The sequence below is a fragment of the Acinonyx jubatus genome, chromosome B4, assembly GCF_027475565.1.
Source record: "Acinonyx jubatus isolate Ajub_Pintada_27869175 chromosome B4, VMU_Ajub_asm_v1.0, whole genome shotgun sequence".
NCBI lineage: Eukaryota > Metazoa > Chordata > Mammalia > Carnivora > Felidae > Acinonyx > Acinonyx jubatus.
The window spans coordinates 127558172-127579275 of NC_069387.1; the positions used below are offsets into that span (position 1 = coordinate 127558172).

Sequence of the window (21104 nt, forward strand, 5' to 3'; positions counted from 1 at the left end):
TCAATATTCCTTTTTTTCTGGTCAGTCTTTGAGAGCAGTGTGTATTCTACACTAAAAGCAGATCTGAATTTAGACGCCATGTTCCAAGCGCTCAGTCTGGCCACTTCTGCTGGACGACGCAGGTCTCTATGCTCTATCCTGTATAACCTACACCTCTCATTTCCCAAAGTTTTTCTGTGTTAATAATTTAAATATATCAGTGTTCTATTAGTGATTTACCAGCTATCTTAGCTGTCTTTTGAAAACTGAGGAATGGTGTGTTTCTCGGGAGGGAGGCCTGTGGTCAAAACTTCTGCTGAGCGTGACAAACACTTATCACGCCCACTTATCATCAAGGGCCAACAGGAGCCGAGTAACTGCCACCTTTTTAGCCTGGCCTCAGGCTGCAATAAATAACAAGCCACAGGACGAGCACTGTCAAAATATTCTTAAATGTGGATAGTCTTTGAGTTTTTCCATCTCAGAAGAATGAGAAAGAAAAATTTACCATGTAAGTTTTAAGGGAGAAATCAAAAGCAGACGTTCTCCTGGGTATGGCCAGAACACAGAAGTTAAAAAAAATAAATGAAAGAAAAATAAAACTAAAACCCATAAGATGGTAACAAAAGAAAACAAACTAAGCCCTTTGGAAATACATGCACTGTTAACTCAGTTTTAAGTATAATGAAAACCATTTCGCCTATCAAATTTTACTGAAAAGCAAAGGCCTAGTTAGTACAATTTCAAAGACAGTCTTTTGATCATATTTTGAAAGAAATGAATAATTTCCCTTTGCATGAAATTAAAATCCAGGGAAACAGGCAAGAAATTACAGCACGTTACTTGTGTCTGGGGATGGGATTAGAGGTTTTATCTTCCCTGACTCCAGCCTAAACCGAAGCCTAACCCAAATCAAGATCCCATCATTCCAGAAATCCACCTGAGAGAAGTAATGAGAACACGTTAGCTAAAAACTTGCTGGAAATCTCAGTAATTGTCGCTGCGCTCTATTTTGTGTCCTTTAGTGAACTTAATAATTGGCACTGTTTGTACAAGTAAAGAGCTCCTACGTTTAGCAGTTACGACACATGGCCCTTCAAGCCACAACTATACCAAAAGTATGCCGACCAAACTTTATGGAAAGTATAAACATTAGAATGTGTGTATTTCTGGGGCGCCTGGGTGGTTCAGTCAGTTAGGCGTCCGACGTCAGCTCAGGTCATGATCTCACAGTCCGTGAGTTCAAGCCCCGTGTTGGGCTCTGTGCTGACCGCTCAGAGCCTGGAGCCTGCTTCCGATTCTGTGTCTCCCTCTCTCTCTGCCCCTCCCCTGCTCATGCTCTGTCTCTGTCTCAAAAATAAATAAAAACATTAAAAAAAAAATTTTAGAATGTGTGTATTTCTTTACTTAATAAGCCTGGTAATTATCACAGACTGTTACGGGGCTGGGTGACAGCGAACAGAATGGTGGGAAGTCTGAGTAAGTCAGAGAAAGACAAATACCATATGATGTCACTCATATGTGGAGTTTGAGAAACAAAGGAGCAAAGGGAAAAAAAGGAGAGAGAGAGACAAATCAAGAAAGAGATTCTTAACTATCAAGAACAAAGTGATGGCTATCACAGGGGAGGGGGGCGGTGGGAGAAACAGGTGACGGGGATTAAGGAGCGCACCTGTCGTGACGAGCACCCGTGGAAGTGCTGAATCACTGTATTGTACACCTGACACTAATATTACACTATGTGCTAACTACCTGTACTTTAAATAAAAACGTAAAACAATTTTTTTTGAAAACCAACACGTTCTCAGTCACTGAAAGTATCCAGCAGAGAACGCTGGATTTTAACGTCAGGTTAAAGAATGCAATGCGTTCTTTAGAGTTCTAAGATTGAGTGAGAAAAAAGGCATGAGAATAGTAGTGAGCACCATGCTCTCTTAATGATTTATGTCTGTTCTCGTCTAGTCACTAAAAATCATGTTTTTCCTTCATAACGGTTTTGAAAAGGGAGCTTTTTAAAAGCTGTTACTCGAAGAATCTATATGGGGAGGGGCAATACGATTTGTTGTTCAAACTGGAACACTCTGAGGGAGAAAGGGGACACTAGTAATAATTACACGAAGACAACAAGTATAGACTGGGACTATCCTAGATAAGCCAGAACTCTGGCCACTCTACCAATATATCGTGTTTCTACTGTTTGTCAAAGTAATACTTTGTTATGACTGGTGACATGTGGAGAATCAACAATGTTATACATAGCAGTATAATCATTTTGTAGATTCTAGTTGAGTGTATTCATTTTTGGGGCAGGGGTAGCATTTTTACCATACACCCTAATTGAACGATTTCAAAGGAGAGTCCCCTTTGTTTCAGTTAATCACAGAAAATTACATACGGCTGACTTTATGCATTTACAAAGGAGTACGGAGTTAACAAATATATTTTTTTTAAATCACGTGAAATAATGTATGCATATATTTCCGTACGTGTTATGAATGTAAGCGATACACGTTCATTCCATCATCTAGGCAAACCAATCCAGAATATGAAGGTCGAAGAAGAAAAAAGGAAAATACTCAACAACGAAGAAATCATGTTTGCAGGCAAGCTGAAGACGTAGGATGTTGACAAGGCAGGGAGGGGATGGGCAAGGCAACGCGGCAGTGCTCACTTATGTCTGGAAATGGGTATGTTCTCAAACCGTAGGCTGACAGTCTCATTATAGAGAAGAAGATAGGGTAAAGAGTTGCTTTTTGTTTTGGAGGCCTGTGGTTATTTAATTGTTCCACCGATAACGGTTTTACATGTAAGTATCGCTTATCTCAGAATTATTTTGTGACTCGTTTTTCCCTTACTGCTCCAAAAAAAAAAATTTAATAAAGCTCATTTGCGTACAGAAAAGCACTCATAAAAAGACTGAGCAACTCTTAACTGCACAATAGGACCACTTAAATCTCCTTATCTCCGGTTCCTTTCAAGGCATGTTGTAATTTTATAGTCAACCACAAACAAAAAGGAAATGAGAAAATAAACTTTATTTACAGAAAGAAAAGTACTCATTAATTTATGTCAGGTGGACCCGGAAGAGGTACCTAGGTTTTGACCCCAAAATAAATCTCTGTTAACAAGTTTCTGAACAGTTCTGGGGAACCTACTGCAGCAAAGAACTTTAGGTGACAGCTAAGAAGTCGGGCAAAGGATGAAGACAGGTTTTGTAAGTGTCCTTAAAGGCAGACCCAGGCAGTTGTGCATTCTGTGCTTTAAGAACAATTACCAATTAAGTACACTGTCTACTCTTCAGCAGCCCAAAGAAAAAGGGGCAGTGAGGACACAGCATCAAACGGAGAGAAGGCTTTTAGATTCCCCAAAGAGAAAGGAAGGCTTGTGTCCTTTAAAAATGAAAATTACAGGGGAGAAGCAATTGAATTGGGTAAATTAAACAATTTTGGGTAGTAGGCAAATCTTTGAAGTCAATGAAAGAAGCCTTAAGAACGATCAATTTCCTTTGCTTCACAAGAATTCAATCAAATTATTTTCTTGGTAAGGAGCAAGTTCCCAATACCTGATGAAATCATATTGGGCTTCGGGTTGTTGGAGTCTAGTTAGAAACAGTTTAAGTGCATACACTTAAAACTACAAACATTTAAACTACGACTTTGGGTAAGCAGCGTGGCATATAATCTTCACGTACTTATGATACATATTTGAACCACTGTCATTTTTCCACCCTGTATCTAAAAAGGTCACAAAAAATACAAGCAAACTATACAACAAAGGAATAGAAATCCACTGTGAAGAAATTACAAGCATCAACAGTTTTACTGGCTATAGGTTGAACAGATTTCACTTTGAAAATACTTACCAAGTTAAGTGCTGGAGAAAGTTCTGCATAGGCATATTAATCTTTTTTGTTTTAACTGAAAACTGGAAGCTTAGAGTATAATTACCTCTTTAATGATTAACAATAATTATAGTCAGAATTAAACACTACCAGTGTCGATGCGTTCTATACAGGGAATAATAATCAGGAGCATTAGAACAGTATATACATTGGTGTTCGTTTAGATGGGCAGAGGTATATATATATATATATGACTCTGCAGATATACGCTATTAATTCCCAAGGTATGGTGGATTTGGAGTAGGAAACTGAAGAGGTAAATATTAACTCACTTATTTGCTTTATTTAACTTTACTTAAGTTACATTCTTCGAGATAAAACCATGGCCAAGGGCTATTTTCAAAGTTCAGGAAGAGATAAACAAATGAAAAATTAACTCAAAGATTGTTCTATCCTAAAAATGCAAGTAGAAGTGAACATAGCAACGTAAATATTCACAAGCTTGGTTGCAGCTGGTTGTGCCTGTGGGGTGCATTTCACTTGTTGAGGAGGAAGAGAACTGTCAAATGAAACTTTCTGAAATTCAGTTCATTAAACATTTTTTCACAACACCACTGTAAGACTTCATCATTCCCTCATTCCTAAAATCACTGCTGCTTATTTTAGTGCATGGAAATTCTACATCATATAGATCGGGTAATTTAAAATGGTAAATAAATGACGAGGGGGAAACAAGTTTGTATTAAAATGTTCAGTTGTCCTACAGAACACATTTAGAGTACCTATACCGAATGGTGCACTGTTACTAACGTCATCCTTGTGCAAAAAACTGAACTTACTATATTTGTCACTAAAGGGGTTCTACATCCCAAAGTTTGCCTATCTGGGTAGAACTCAAAGGGGGAAATCAGCTTACCACGAATGTCTAAGTCACTACTCCCTATATTTACGCCTTGTCAAATTTATTCCAAAGAGAGAGGAAGCCAACCAAATGGCTGAAATATCACATTTGTCCTAAGTCTGTCATTTCGAAGTCTGATTTTTGAAAGCTGGTTGTTCTGGTAGAATGCACACTAGAATTCTCATACAGAATTTCACTTGAGTGTTCTCTCTCTTCCTTAAAAATAAGCAGGTTAGGGCAATTTCGGTCCGATAAAGGGCTGGTGTCTCCTACCCCAACCCTCCTCACCGCTGCCCTCCTCCCCACACTTTTCTTCCTCTCCCCCCTCACTCCCCCAGAGGAAGTACTAGAATAAGGTTTGGCCATGTGGTAGCTTATTTTTAGAGATAATCTAATCCAAGCCAGATAACTTGGGATACTTTCTGTAGGCTTGAGAAACAGCTTTAGTTTTCTGGTTACTTACTATTTAAAACAAAACTACAAAGGAACCAAGCACACTTAATGCGGAGAGGGAGCTTACCTTAGAACCACGTTCATTAAAGATTATTTCTACATCTAGGATTTTGCCAAACTGCTGCAGAGACAAAAATAAAAACATTTATTCACAGTCAGCTTTTTACCCACACACTGTATTTTCTCCTGAAAAAGGAATCTTTTTTTTCTTTGTCTTTTCACTTCTTATATGACTTCCATGTTACTTTCTATTTGTTGGTAGGTCCCAATACTGGGTTCTGATTTTTCCTTACCACTGAGCTGATGTCTCCTTTCCCACTCTTTATTCAGGCCACCCACTCATGCATTATCCACCTCTGTATGGCAGAAGCTGTTTCCAGAAGATATGCACAGTGTTACCCTATTACATGCTTCTCCAAGGATAAGAACTAGGGGTTTTCGTAACTACTGCGTCTTTAATTTTTCGAAATGTCCCGGTTTTTAAGAAGTAAAAAGATATACTATTGGAGGCTATTTTTCTTCTATTTTTTTTTTTTAATTTATAAAAGCAAACCATGTTCACTATAAGAAAAAAAAAGGTCAGAAAGTACAGATAAATAAAAAGGAAAATAGGAAAAGCAAAATGCAGACCCTCTGTAAACCTGCCATCTTACCGTGCTGGTATACAGCCTTCCCAGATTTTCCTCAGGCATATATTGTTAAGGAAATGTGTCCATGTATTACTTTTATTTTTTAAGTTAATATGCTATGAACAGTTGTCCAAGCCAATAAATATGTACCTGTGTTCTCATTTCTACAGACTACACGCTGTTTTCTATTGTACTTAAACATTCGTGGGCATTATACCAGATTTCATTTATTTGCCATTTTAATATTTTGGCAATGAACATTATCAAGTGCATTTTAAGTAATAGCTTTGTTTGGTCCTTAAACATTTTAACATTTGGGAAATGAAACAAAACTAAAAACACAAAGCCTAAAGACCTGTTTAGCTACCTAAATGGGACTGGAGGGGAGCATACGTAAAACACAGACGTTACGTGGAGGAGAGTATGCAGCTGACAAGACTACCTGTTGTAGTCAATACTCGGATGAACTGATGGGAGAGATATGCAATAAATCTCCAGGTATCTTTTCGGTCACACCTCCCTCTGAATACTGGACTCCTAGACCCCAATTATCTATGTCGCTTGGATGTTAATATACGTATTTTAAAATGTTTATTTGGAAAAGGAGAAAGAGAGAGTGTATGTACGTGCGCGAGAGGGAGACGGAGGGAGAGAAGACGGAAGATCTGAAACATGCTCTGTGCTGAGAGCAGAGAACCCGAGGCAGGGCTCAAACTCACAGACCAGGAGATCATGACCTGATCTGAAGTCAGAGGCTTAACCTACTGAGCCACCCAGGCACCCAGTATTGCCTGGAGTTTGAATCAGACTTTGGGAAGTGTGAAAAAAATGAAAAGAGCGAAACAAATCATGCTTTCTTACTGGGTTGAAGCATTACTATCTGTATCAGAAAACAGGTACTAAGAGCCCAAGTTTTCTAGAGTAAGACTTCTGGGCTCGATTCCAGTTTCATCGCTTAATAGAACATTAGGGAAATAAAGGAAAGAGGAAACTGTCTTATTTTGGGTAGGAGGGCATTTAATTTTACTTCTAGGACTATCCAAAAAACTAAGATTTGAGTGGTGTTTTAGAGTTTGCTTCCTTTTACATTTTCTTTTTTTTTTTTTTTTTAATTTTTTTTTCAACGTTTATTTTATTTTTGGGACAGAGAGAGACAGAGCATGAACGGGGGAGGGGCAGAGAGAGAGGGAGACACAGAATCGGAAACAGGCTCCAGGCTCCGAGCCATCAGCCCAGAGCCTGACGCGGGGCTCGAACTCACGGACCGCGAGATCGTGACCTGGCGGAAGTCGGACGCTTAACCGACTGCGCCACCCACGCGCCCCAATTCCTTTTACATTTTCTAATGCGTCCTTATACCATCCTGCTGGCGAGGGCTGCCTTCCTTTAATGGTTAAGGAAAACAAGGCTGAGGGAAGCCATTCGTCAAGTCTGCAGAGCTAAGAAAATGGAGCATGGAGTCCCTGCTCTTTACCAGTGCTGTCCTCCCGAGACAGAGCTGTTAACCAGGCAGGGGAAGACCGAGCAACCCTAGCAGGTGTCCCTTGCAAGGAGAAGTTTTTGTGCGTGCACCTAGCAGCCGTATAGGATAACACATCTCAAGAAATCACTGATAACCGGCCTAGGCAGCCCTTTAACACATACAATTTTTCTGACTCCAGAGAAAACACGCTTGCAGCACATGAGAATATACTCCATTTTCACCGATCTCCAGAGACTAGGATTCCGTATTATTTCTGTTCAGTAGAGAACCTTCAGTAGAGTCCACTAGAGAACTCATACTCCTGGGAAACTTCCTCTTAAATATAACCTAAATTCTTTACGCTGCCCTTTATGGTTTCTGTTGCTCTCTTTTCTGTGGAGATGAACAGCTGGCTACCATTTTCTCTAAAAAGGTTCGTCAAGAACTTCAAGAACGTTATTAAATCTCAACGCTGGCCTTGGCTTCGGTGTAGAAAATACTCCAGGTACTCAGCGGTCAGTGACAAAACTGTGCTCCAGGGTCTTGTCACCACGAAGAGGCCACAGCCGAGACTTCAAGCGGGGCACCTGCTTTTCTGCCAAAGCACCGTGCAGCTACAACAGCAAAGGTTTTTTTTAAACCATGATCTCTCACTCCTATGTCAAGTTAAGAGCCTGCTCGAATTAAAGCAGGCAACAACACATGAGCCCAGAAAAAACCCGAAGATTTCCAGCAGCCATTCACTTTCCAACAACTGAAATCTTTGCTATTCTACTTTGTCTTCATGATGGCGATTCCGGGAGGAAGCGAGTGGCTGGAAGAACACGTCAGAGGGAGCAAACTAACCCCCTACTCCTGATTTTTAGACATTGGTCTTGATGCTGTTGAGTTATGAGCAAGGAAGTAAAAGCAAAACATAGGTACTTTCTGCTTCCCAAACATTAAGTCGTTGAGCTCGTAACACTCTGAAAGGTAAGGATTCCTGTCTCTTTCCTGATTTTAATACTGAATGGCTCATGTCCCACAAAACCCCTTGGTCCCAGGCAAACCGGGCTGCATGGTCGCCTTGTGTATGTGAGAACCTGCACAGCCATTGTCTAGGATGACAGGAGTGATGGCACTAGGTGACGGAAGTTCCTGAAGACTGATGGAAACACTGATTTACCTCAATCTGTCTGCAGTCTTATCCTAAGGTCCTGATGACTTATAACACGCCTGGCGGATCACATTAAATTGTCATTGCTAAACCCACAAAGGGACTTCAGAGACTTACCCCAAACATCTGTCGGAGGTCGGGGTCCCGGAAGCGGAAGGGAATATTAGAGACATGCAGCCGTTTCGGGGTAGATTTGCTCTCTGAGTTCTCACTGCTTTGTGTCTGTGACTGCTGGCCGTCTGTCTGTGCGCCCCCTTCTGTCTGCTAAGCAAAGAAACAGACAACGTTGAGTGGAAAAGAAATACGATTACTTCGCAAGAATTGTGTAAAATAATGAACATTCCCAGCCCCGGTTGTTCTCAAACAATCTTAAAGCAAAAATTACAAGTTGTCCCTTCAGAGGGGAAAAAAAACAAATCAAAATGTTACCTGTGTTCAAACTGCTAGAGTTTACAAAGAAAATTTAGGTCTTTTGAGTATTTACAGTACATTAGTGAAATGGGAGAAAACCAAAATGCTAAACAGAAATACTAAATACTAATGCCCAAGATCACATGGAGATCCGTTAGGTAGGAAAGACATAAAAACCGTACCATTAGTCTTTGATTCTTAGTAGAGTTTTCCATGTCTGAAATCTTTCCATTTTGAAAATGAAGAGTCTATTATACTTAGCTGAGGTGATCACTGCGTTTTGGTCTATCATTTCAGGAAATAGGGAAGTATTTTCATGTTTCGTTCCCTCTATGAGTTCCAGAGTTTATGACTACCGGGTCACCGAAGTATCATAATATTCACAAAGAGGAGACACCTAATGACAGTGGGCATTTGGTTTCAACCTGAAGGAACCTAATCCACACGCTCCTCCTAATCCATGTGATTCCAGCTGACGTCAGCACAGGGACCCCAAGCTCCTGCAGCCCAGAGCAAAGCCCCACTATACAAAATCTGCCGGGACAGGCTTTGCGGGCCCTGCGTAACCTACTAGATGCGGGTAAGCGCCAGGTCAGTGTGTACAAGCGTGGTGTGCACTTTTAATCCTCAATCTCTTTTAAAGCAACACCCCAGACATTTTTCCCCCGATAAATCCTTGAAAAAGTGGCTATGCTGAGAAATACTTTTGACCATTATCTAACGGGTGTGATACATTCTAGGTATTCAAAACACATTTATTCTGAAGTATTCATCTGGCAATTTAGGAACCTTGTGTTTTTACTATTTCCTATGAAGTGCCTGCCAAACTGGAGGGCTCGCTGTGCTGATGAAACCAACATACTTTTAAAACAAGAGTGGAACTCGCTGTTCTTATTATCTCAAGTGAGTTACAACGGAGTCCCTAACAGATTCTTCTGAGTGACGCAGAACAGATCCCCTCCCTTTGACCCAATGTTCAAGTAAAAGAAACTGAATCACAGATACTTTTGGCTCAGAGACATTACCAACCAACTTGAAATGAAGTTTGAGACTTTAAAATATAAAAGATAATCAGGAATAAACGTGGAATAAATGCCAGCTTTTCGACTGTCAATCTAAGTGATGGCAGCTTTTATCTCATTCCATTCAGGCCTTGCAGATGGCTTAAATGTGCAATGATTCATGTGATATAAAAATAGCAGAAAAGGGAAGAGCCATGAAGCAATGTTCTGCGAAAGTGTAAGGTTTTCAATCACCAATCTGGGCACAATGCAGACTAAACAAAACAAATTCCATTTCAAAGATGAAATTCACTAAGTTGCTAAAACGGCATCACAGACACCAAAGCAATAAGCATGAGCATCAATTACGACTAATGCTCATTCAAGCACCTTCAGACTTGCCTCTTACATCTCACAGCTGGAGCCCATAAAACTACGTCTTCAATCAAACTTAAAACTTTTTTTAATGTTTATTTATTTTTGAGAGAGCAAGAGAGACAAAGCACGAGTGGGGGAAGGGCAGACAGAGAGGGAGACACAGAATCCAAAGCAGGCTCCAGGCTCTGAGCGTCAGCACAGAGCCCGACATGGGGCTTGAACTCACGCACTGCGAGATCGTGACCTGAGCTGAAGTTGGATGCTTAACCAACTGAGACACCCAGGTGCCCCTTCAATCAAACTTTAAAACCACCAGATCTTATCTGCAGGGTGTCAGTGTTTCACTTTGATAAAAGCTGAAAAGATGGACTCTAGCTCCAAACCAAAGTTTTATATATAACATCTACATGTAATCCAGGTAATCTGTAATATATATGTGAGGTGGCAGACGAAATGAAAATGAATGATTATTTCAAAGTATGTTGCCCAAGGTATTTATTTGTTACTTAAAGTTTTTACAGCCTTGAAGACACAATTTAAGAAGAAGATTAGAGGTCAGACTGGATAATTTTCTGGCCTTGTAGTTCATATCCACATTTAAAAAAAATATAAAGTCTTTAATTTCAGGGACATTTGGCAAGTTGAGAAATTAACATTTCCAAAATTCTTAAGTCTTCTGATTTAATATAAATTTTAAAACTGAAGTTTAACATACATAGATACAAATGCACAAATCATAAGCATGAATGAAATTTCACAAAGAATATACACCCATGTAACCATCAAACCAGATCAAGCCAACAGAACACCAGGAGCATTCCAGTCACTGTCCCCTTGTGAAGGGACTCACTGCCCTGACTTCTAACTCCATAGATTAGTTTGGCTGTGAAAGATAAGAAAGAAAAGAAAAGAAAAAAGAAAAGAAAACGAAAGAAAAAAAAAGAGGAGAGGAAAGGAAGGGAAAGGAAAGGAAAGGAAAGGAAAGGAAAGGAAAGGAAAGGAAAGGAAAGGAAAGGAAAGGAAAGGAAAGGAAAGGAAAGGAAAAGACAAAAGAAAAGAAAAGAAAAGAGAAAGAAAAGAAGGAAGAAAGAAAAGGAACTACACAGCATGTACTCTTTTGTTTGCCTTCGTTTATTCTGTGTAATACACATACACACATTATTGTAATTCATCTATTCATCTATTTTATAAACATACAGGACTTATTCGAGCTGCTTCCAGTTTTTGGCTATTAAGGATAATGTTCCTATGAATATTCTTGCGACATTCTTGTCTTTTGGTGCGCACAAACAGCCATTTCTGTTGGGTGCATATGCATCCAGGATTTGCTGGGTTAAGGACACGTGTAAGTTCAGCCTTAACACACGTTTTCCCAAGTGGCTGTACTAACTTATACTAACTGTGGATAGCTGCAAAAATTCTAGTTGTGCTTAGTATCGCCCTTTTCATTGTAACTATCCTGGTGGAAGGCAGTGGCATTATATGGTGGCTTTAATTTGCTTTCTTCTCGTTAAATCTGCTTTCCACTTACAGAACTTTGTTGAAAAATGGGAACTCCTTGTTAAATAGCAACTATTTCTTGAGTGCATACTATAGGATAGACTCTTCCGTAAGCCTTTTAACAATAGTTAATACTTACATAGTGTTTACTATTTGCCAGACACTGGCCTACATTTTATGTATTTTAATTCATGTAATGCTTGCAACAACCCTAACATGGCATTTTTGTAAACATGAGACTGTAGGAGGTCCTTTTTTTTTTTTTAATTTGAGAGAGAGACTGGAAGAGTGCAAGTGGGGGGGGGAGGGGAGGGAGGGAGGGAGAGGAAGGGGGGGCAGAGAGAGAGAGAGAGAGAGACAGAGAGAGAGAGAGAGAGAGAAAAATCTTCTCTCATGGGGCTTGATCCAACAGCCCTGGGATCATGACCTGAGCTGAAATCAAGTCAGGTGCTCAACTGACTGAGCCACCCAAGCATTTTTTTGGGTGGTGCTGTTTTTTTACCCCACTTTTCAGATGAGGAATCTGAGAAACACAAAGACCGCCTAAGCAGTGGATTAGGGATTCAAACACAGGGAGGTTGGCCCCCGAGTACATGCTCTTCACTACTATGTCATGTACTGTCTTTTCTAATCCTCACAATAATCTATGCAGCAGGCACTATTATTATCCCAATTGACAGAGGCAGAAAGTAAGGCACAGATAGATTAAGTAGGTGCCCAAGGTCACACATTAAGTGGCAGAGCAGGAACTGAGAACTAGGTGGCGGACTTTCACGTACTAAGTATCATCCTGGCCAGCACGACACCTGCACTCTTCTCATTAGAAGGGAGAGCACTTGTGGATCCCACTCTCTTTCTCAGCGCCCTCACCTGGAGGAGCAAGACTTCCTCGGGGCTAGAGGCAGGCAGGAGGGTAAGGGACAGGGAAAGCCATACAAGAGTGACACATATTCTTGATCTTGAGGGAAGAGAAGCAGGTCAGCCCACGAAGGGAGTAAAGGCAAGAGGAAAGAAAACCTGCAAAGGCACACTACCAAACTGATACTCAAAGGGGCTGAAAAGCAGATTTCTGTATACAGTGGACAGAGGAGTAGGAAATGTACATTGAATGTAATTAAGCCAGATACTTCCCATTTGACATCCTCAACATTAAGTTACCTCAATATCAACTACTAATTGTTGAAACAGACAAATCAGAGAGAAAAAGTGACACTTTTTAGGCTGTATCTTTGTGAAAAGTGGACAACTGAACTGCTCTGAGAAAAACCTCAGTGTACACCATTAGTTTGCTTTATTTTTAAAAAAAAAAAATTTTTTTTTAACGTTTATTTATTTTTGAGACAGAGATAGACAGAGCATGAATGGCGGAGGGGCAGAGAGAGAAGGAGACACAGAATCGGAAGCAGGCTCCAGGCTCTGAGCCATCAGCCCAGAGCCCGACGCGGGGCTCGAACTCACGGACCGCGAGATCGTGACCTCAGCCGAAGTCGGACGCTTCACCGACTGAGCCACCCAGGTGCCCCAGTTTGCTTTATTTTCTACTGTTAGCTACTGAGCAGCTCTCTTGACTGTACAACCAACCTCCCAAGGTTCTGTTCTTCCCTTCTGTGGTCATTTTCTGACCTAATTTATTCACCGGGCAGAGGATGAAAACAGAAGGGGCTAGAGTCTGTGCCCTGAGAGTTCACAGCGAGGGCTGGCAGCAGCACTGCTGGCACCCTCCTGGGACTACCGTCTACATATCTACTCTTTAAACAACCCAGCTGCCCCAGTGGGGTCTGGCTGTCTGTATATACTGCACAGGAGCACAGGGCTTTTTATACCGAAGAGCGAGTGAGATTTTTAAGTCTCAAAGCCGCAATCTAGAAATGAGAACTAAATACGTTTTGGTTTGATGAACTCACACTTTTCAAATTCTTGTAACTGCGAAACAGATTTTCTGACTTCTCTATGAAACAATGGAAATAAATCTTACTATACACTGTGAACCAATGTGCTGGTATGGCCTGGAAGAGAGTTGTGGGCAATACAAGATGAAGTATTACTGCCCAAGTCTCTATCGGAATAACACTTAACATGTAATCCAAGATAGTAAGGAAGGTTTTGATTAATTCAGGAATAAAATTTATGGATTACCCATTTTCTTCAAAATTTATTTTTCCTTTGTTTTCTGAGAGGACTTCAGGGAGGCAGAGGAAAAGAGAAAACTTAATTCAGCACAGTAAATTTCTTGAGAATCTGATTCATGTCTGAGAACATCTACTGAATCAACCCATTTTAATGATAGTTTGACTGGGTATAGAATTGGAGGTTGAAAAAAATTCCTTTAGAACTCTGAAGGCAACTCTCAACTGTTGTGTAGTTTCTAGTGCTGCTGTTCAGAAATCCGAAGGTGTTCTTTCTCCCCATTCTCTCTGGTTTGGAGCCTGTCCAGTGTGTCTAGTGTTCTAAAATTTCATAGTGGTATGCTTTAAGGTGGGTGGGTGGGTTGGTTGGCTGGTTGGTTGACTGATTGATTGACTGCTTATTTATTTTTCCCAAGATTTTACTTAAATTCACATTAGTTACCATATAGTGTAGTACTGGTTTCAGGAGTAGAACCCAGTGAGATTCACAACTTACACATAAAACCCAGTGTTCATCCCAACTGGTGCCCTCCTTAATGCCTATCACCCATTTAGCCCATCTCCTGCCAACCTCCCCTCCAGCAACCCTCGTTTGTTCTCTGTAGTTAAGAGTCTCTTATGGTTTGCCTCCCTCTCTGTTATCTTATTTTTCCTTCCCTTCCCCTATGAATGTTGGATAAAGGGATAGTATCCAAAAATCTATAGAGAACTTGTCAAACTTAACACCCCAAAAAATAATCCAGTTAAGACATGGGCAGAAGAGGGGTGCCTGGGTGGCTCAGTCGGTTAAGCATCTGACTTCAGCTCAGGTCATGATCTCACAGCTCTGTGAGTTCGAGCCCTGCACTGGGCTCTGTGCTGATGGCTCGGAGCCTGGAGCCTGCTTCGGGTTGTGTCTCCCTCTCTCTCTGCCCCTAACCCACTCACATTCTGTCTCTGCCTCTCTCAAAAATAAATAAACATTAAAAAAAAATTAAAAAAAAAAAAGACATGGGCAGAAGACATGAACAGACATTTCCTCAAAGAAGACATACAGATGGGGCTAACAGACACATGAAAAAATGCTCAACATTGCTCATCATCAGGAAAATACAAATCAACACCACAATGAGATAGTCAGAATGGCTAAAATTAACAACTCAGGAAACAACAGATGTTGGTGAAGCTGTGGGGAAAGGGGAACCCTCTTACACTGTTGGTGGGAATGCAAACTGGCACAGCTACTCTGGAAAACAGTGTAGAGTTTCTTCGGCAAGTTAAAAATAGAACTACCCTATAACCCAACAATTGCACTATTAGGTCTTTATCCAAGGGATACCAAAAATACACAAAAATACTGATTTGAAGGGGCACATGCACCCCAATGTTTACAGCAGCGCTATCAACAATAGCTAAATTATGGAAAGAGCCCAAATGTCCATCGACCAATGAAGGAATAAAAAAGATGTAATGTGTACACACGTACACACACACATACACATACACACAATGGAATACTCCTTAGTGATGAAAAAGAATGAAATCTTACCATTTGTAATGACACAGATGGAACTAGAGTGTATTATGCTAACTGAAATAAGTCAGAGAAAGACAAATACCATACGATTTCACTCATACGTGGAATTTAAGAAACAGATGAACATGGGAGAAAGAAGGAAAGCTTAATGTGGGTTTATTTTAGTCTATTTGGCTGGTAATTCTGTGGTCTTTTTTAAGTTGGAAATTAATGTCCTTCAGTCCCGAGAAGTTTTCTTTAATTATCGATGACTCCAACCCTATACATGTTGTCTTTCTGGAACTTGCATTGTTAGACACTGGATATTTTGGATTGGTCCTCTTAATTTTCTTATCGCTTTCTTTTATTTTCTCTCTCTCTGCCTTTAGCTTCTATTTTCTGGGATATAGGTCTTTAATTCCTTATCTGAGAACTCTGGGGCCAAGGCATATCAGAATTCAGAAGTTTTAGGATTTTAGAAAGGTAATGGGTGTACAAACCATAATACAACTCAGTGAGACTTGGGACAGTGATATTCCTTTATGTGCATTCATATAAGTGGGACAAAGATATATGCAGGTTGTGAGTTCTGCCAATTTACGGAAAATCACCTGATTTTCAGAACATTTTTAGATTTTGTAATTGTGGATTAAGACTGTAACGGTAGACCTCTGCTTCTTCAATCTCATCTTCCAGCCCTCCAACAAAGATTTTTTTCATTTTGTTGCCATGTTTTTAATTTCAAGGGCTCTTCTCTGAATCCCCCACTCTCCACCCCTTTTAAACTTCACTCTTGGTTTAGCAGATGGTGGTATCTTCTCTTCATCTCTCCGAGGCTACAGGTTATTGTTTTGGATTAGAAAAAGGTTCCTCTTATTCCCAATTTCTTTTTTGATTCTTTTCATTCTGTTTTGCACGCTGTAGGCTTCCCTCAGGAATCCAGCTATCTTGGGTTGTCTGCTCACAATTAAGAACTGAGTGGGGGAAGGTAGCTAGAAAGCCAGTAGTTCTGAATGACTGGGGTGCAGGGGCCTGAGGACTTTGATTCATTCTAGTTCAGTTAGGCAAGCAATTTGTTAGGGAAATCCCGGACATGTACATCGTTACGTCTTTCCTCTTGACTAGGTCAGGCAGGCAGTCCAGGCAAGAGTCGCCCAGTCTTCCAACCAGAGCTGTCAGTTTCGGAAACTCCTGTGAAATTTCTGTGGCGTAAATGGAACAACTGGCTTAGAAGCAAGTTCACGTGGGTCTGCTACGTTAGTCGCTAATTGGGACATCTGCTTTCTAGCTTCCAAAATTATTAATTCCCCTGTTCCTGTAATTCTCCTGTTCTTATTGGTTTATAACCCTAAAATCACACAGACACAAAAACCATTTTTGGAGGACCCCAAATTAGATGGAGGTTTTCAAAAGTAACATGAAACTACCACACAGTGTTCTGTGTCTATGCAACCCAGCTTATGTGTGTTTTGAGCTGACACGTATAAAATATTTTGGCAAATATTACTTTGCTTTCAAAATAACCTTTGTATCTCAAGAAGAAGAGCCTGCATTACAGCCCTTAGCCAACGCACACACGAAAGGCTGCAGGAGAGAAAGCAGAGACCTCGAAAATGAGACATGGTTATCAGCTAACGGCAAGTGTGTAAATACACAGTGTTTTCCTTTCCCTGTTCTCCAGAGCCTGGAACTACTTCAGATGTAAGTTGAAGATGATTAAAAGATTTGGGGATAAGGAGACATGACAACTAACAGCAGTGTGGGATCCCAAACTGGATTTAGGACAGAAAAAAGGAACGTTAGTGGAAAAACTGGTAAAATTGAAGTAAGGACTCTGTTTTGCCTTAACATTACTGTACCAACGCTTCTCACTGCCTGGTCTGGAAGACTGTACTGTACCTTTTTTTTTTTTTTTCTAAAGTAGGCTTCCTGCCCAGCGCAGAACCCAGTAAGGGGCTTGACCCCACGACCCGGACATCAAGACCGGAGCTGAGACTGAGACTCAGATTCTTAACCAACTGAGCCCCCCAGGTACCCCGAAAACTGTACTGTATCTGTGTAAGGTGTCGACACTAGGAGAAGTTAGATGAAGGACATCCAGAAATTTTTTGTGATACTTTCGCCACTTTACTACGTTTATTTCAAAATAAGAAGTCAAAAAGAAGGGAAAAGGTATTTGGAGATGTCAGATCCTAAACCCTGAAGAATATTAAAACACCAAGAATGTCTAGTTGGTTTAAGGACTGTACGAAGACATAAATGTAGGTAGGTACTTGTGTCTGTATTCAACAGGTGGGTTGGACAACTTCTAAAAATCAGAAATGGGCTGAAAAGTCCATTCATTTCAAATTATCGCCATGGCAAAGGAAAAAAAAAAACCACCTAATCTGATATTACGATTATCTACTCCCAAATTAGAAACAGTTTTAACTTACATTTGTAAGTTACTCACAAAAGGTAAGCCACATAAAGTGCCATCCCCTGCGCATTTTCCCTGAAGATCTCATCGTTTTGAGAACAAAAGGAGGATTCCTAGTTGGGTCCAATTTCTTTTGGGTGGGGGCTGGTCTTCAGTTAGGGTTTAAGTGGATCCTCTTCATAGGATGAATGAGATATTTTCACAATATTGATTATAAAGTCAGTCACACATGGTGCAAGGGACAAGGTTCTAAAAACAGCAGAATTCCAGACTAAACTTATCCAAGGACAGTAGATCTTTCTATTAATTGCTAAAAGCAGAGCTGTCTTGTGAATTGCCATATAATTCACACAGCTTTGAAATGAGGCAATTATGAACAAGAATTATGAATAATATAATTATTAGTTATGTGAGAGTATTCACATTGGTTCTGTTAAAGGAACCAGACTGTGTCCAAGAGGGAGTCACTCATGCCAACAGGCCCCAGTTGAGCAAACCAAAAGTGAACTACATTGCTTTGCTGGGCTCTCCCAGAAAAGGAAGGCCTAGGTCAACCAATCAGCACAACGTACCTGACTTGGCTCCAAGACTCCCCTACTTTCCAAATAAGGAAAGCAACCTTGCTTTAACCAATCAGCAAATGCCCAGTCCAACTTCCTTGTTCCTGCTCCTTCTGCCTATCAAATCTCTTGCCTTGTACAGCTCTTCTGAGCGCCTTTCTATCTGCTTAGATTGGATGCAACCCAACTCATGAATCACTGAATAAAGCCAATAAGACCTGTGTAATTTTAAATTTGGTTATAACAGTTAAAAATTTACACAAAAGTGAAATTTCATTAATTTTTCTACATTACATTATTTCAAAGTTGAATGATTCAAATTTGTATCAACTAAGACTGTGATGTATTTTATACCCAAGAAAATCTAATGGAAAGATCATTCCCAAAGTAGCTTTAGGCACATCTAAAGGGTGTGTGTGTGTGTGTGTGTGTGTGTGTGTGTGTGTGTGTGTTTCAAAAATCATAGAGCAAGGAGAGCCTGGGTGGCTCAGTTGGCTAAGCATCCAACTTTTGATTTTGGCTCAGGTCATGGTCTCACAGTTCGTCGTGAGTTTGAAACCTGTATTGGGCTCTAAACTGACAGTGCAGACCCTGCTTGGGATTCTCTGTCTCCCTCTCTCTCTGCCTCTCCCCTGCTTGCTCTCTAGCTCTCCGTCTCAAAATAAATAAATAAGCATTTAAAATTTTTTAAAAAATTCACAGAGCAATATTTCACAGTGGGTATAAGTTAGTTCTACAGGATATTACCTGGTATGTTGTAGAAAATGGCTTTCATGGTCAAATAAATATGGGAAATACTAGATTAAACAAAGTCAACAAGTTTCCTGTGAATTCTGAAGAGAGAACTCACCTTTCTCCTGAAACATGTTACACATGCAATTCATTCATTTATTTTTCTAAAGCAGACTACAAAATTCACTTAGGAAAATACTGCTTTTATCAGGATGGCTCTTAGAGCAGTAGCTCCCATGCAGGTGAAGGAAGAAAATGGAGTAACAGAGAAGAGAATTGGATGGCCTATTAATTTGTATCTTTTTTTTTAAGTTTATTTATTTCTGTTAACGGGGGGAGGGGCAGAGAGAGAGGGAAAGAAAATCCTAAGCAGCTCCCATGCTGTCAGTGCAGAGCCTAAAGCAGGGCTTGAACCCCGGAACCGTCAATGAGAGCATGATCTGAGTTGAAACCAGGAGCCAAACGCTCAACCAACTAAGCCGCCCAGGTGCCCTTGTATCATTTTATAAATCGAGGTTGCCTAGAATGCCTTCTCTGAAATAATTATATAAAAATAGCATTGTAGCTAATGCTTTTTGCACACTTACTATGTGCCAGGCGTTATCCTAAGTACCTGCTATTCATTTTCTCATTTAAGGCAAAAAATAACCCTATCCGGTAGGAACGATCATCACCATTTTTACAGATGAGGAAAATGAGCATTAGAGTAATAATTTTCCGATGGTTACACATTTAGCAAATGGAGGGAGCTGGTAGCTAAACTCAATCTGATTTCCAGGACTCGAGCACGCTCCCTCACCACAACCACAATATTATATAATAAAAAGATGTTTTTTAAAACAGCTTTAAACACTTTTTTGTTTTTTTTCCTTATAATATTGTAGAAAGTGGGTTGGGTTACTTTTTTTTTTTTTTTACATTGTATTTATTTTTGAGAGAGAGAGAGAGAGAGACAGAGAGAGAGACTGAGCACAGGTGGGGGAAGGGCAGAGAGAGGAGACACAGAATCTGAAGCAGGCTCCAGGCTCTGAGCTGTCAGCACAGAGCCCGATGCAGGGCTCGAACCCACGAACCATGAGATCATGACCTGAGGCGAAGTCAGTTGCTTAACCGACTGAGCCACCCAGGTGACCCGGGTTACTTTTCATCATGTCATTTTACCCTGCCTACAACCCATGTTGACCCACCATTAGCAATTTTTTTTTTTTTTTTACTTTATTTATCTTTTGAGAGAGAGAGAAAGAGCAAGCAGGGGAGGAGCAGAGAGAGAGGAGGAGAGAATCCCAAGCAGGCTCCGTGCTATCAGCACAGAGCCTGACGTGGGGCTCAAAACCATGAACCATGAGTGAGATCATGACCTGAGCTAAAGTCGAGAGACAGACACTCAACTGACTGAGCCACCCAGGTGCCCCAAGGTTTGTTAGCATTTAAAGCATTTTTATACATATTTATAATGGAGTATGTGATAGGTTAAAACTGGGTGGAATTAGATCATATGAATTCCTTCTTAAAGAGTAAAAATGCCCTAACATGATTTAATATTTTTCCAAAAAGTGAAATCTTGGCCCATATGCTTATTTACTGAAAATCCGAGTATTTCACAGTGCTAAACGAACATGCTAGTAGGACCATTTATCATATGTTGAATACAAAATTATTTTATCTAATGCCACCACCAAACACAATTTCTTAAGGCACGGAAAACTGAAATTGCATCTGTGTAGAGCAATTCCCTACTCAAGAAAAGTTACTTTTGGATTTAGTTATTTTAAAAAGAAATGCTTAAGGGGCATTAAGCCACCTGGGTGGCTTAATCAGTTAAGCATCCAACTTCAGCTCAGGTCATGATCTCATGGTCTGTGAGTTCAACACTCAAGCCCTGCGTCGGGCTCTGTGCTGACAGCTCAGAGCCTGGAGCCTGCTTGGGATTCTGTGTCTCCCCCCCACCCCTCTCTCTGCCCCTCCTCCACTTGTCCTCTGTCTCTCTCTCTCTCAAAAATAAATAAAACATTATAAAAAATATAAAAGAAAAAGAAAACTGCTGTGACAACCCAAATTCCG

The 21104-nt window shown here is 40.4% G+C and overlaps 1 protein-coding gene across 32 annotated transcripts in view; it reads right to left on the reverse strand.

The window, feature by feature from the left end:
* RBFOX2 (RNA binding fox-1 homolog 2) overlaps positions 1–21104 on the reverse strand; it is a 285934-nt gene that overhangs the window by 32666 nt on the left and 232164 nt on the right. For 25 of the 32 annotated variants that reach the window (XR_008300487.1, XM_053226726.1, XM_053226724.1 and 22 more), the window contains 2 exons: positions 8539–8685; positions 5242–5295 (listed from right to left, as the gene is read on the reverse strand). Coding sequence is in view for 31 of the 32 variants with exons in the window: in XM_053226726.1 (XP_053082701.1) it covers positions 5242–5295; positions 8539–8685 (201 nt within the window). In the remaining variant the exon portion in view is untranslated. The remainder of the gene's footprint in view (positions 1–5241; positions 5296–8538; positions 8686–21104) is intronic. The other 7 variants (XM_053226727.1, XM_053226728.1, XM_053226732.1 and 4 more) reach the window with 1 other exon arrangement.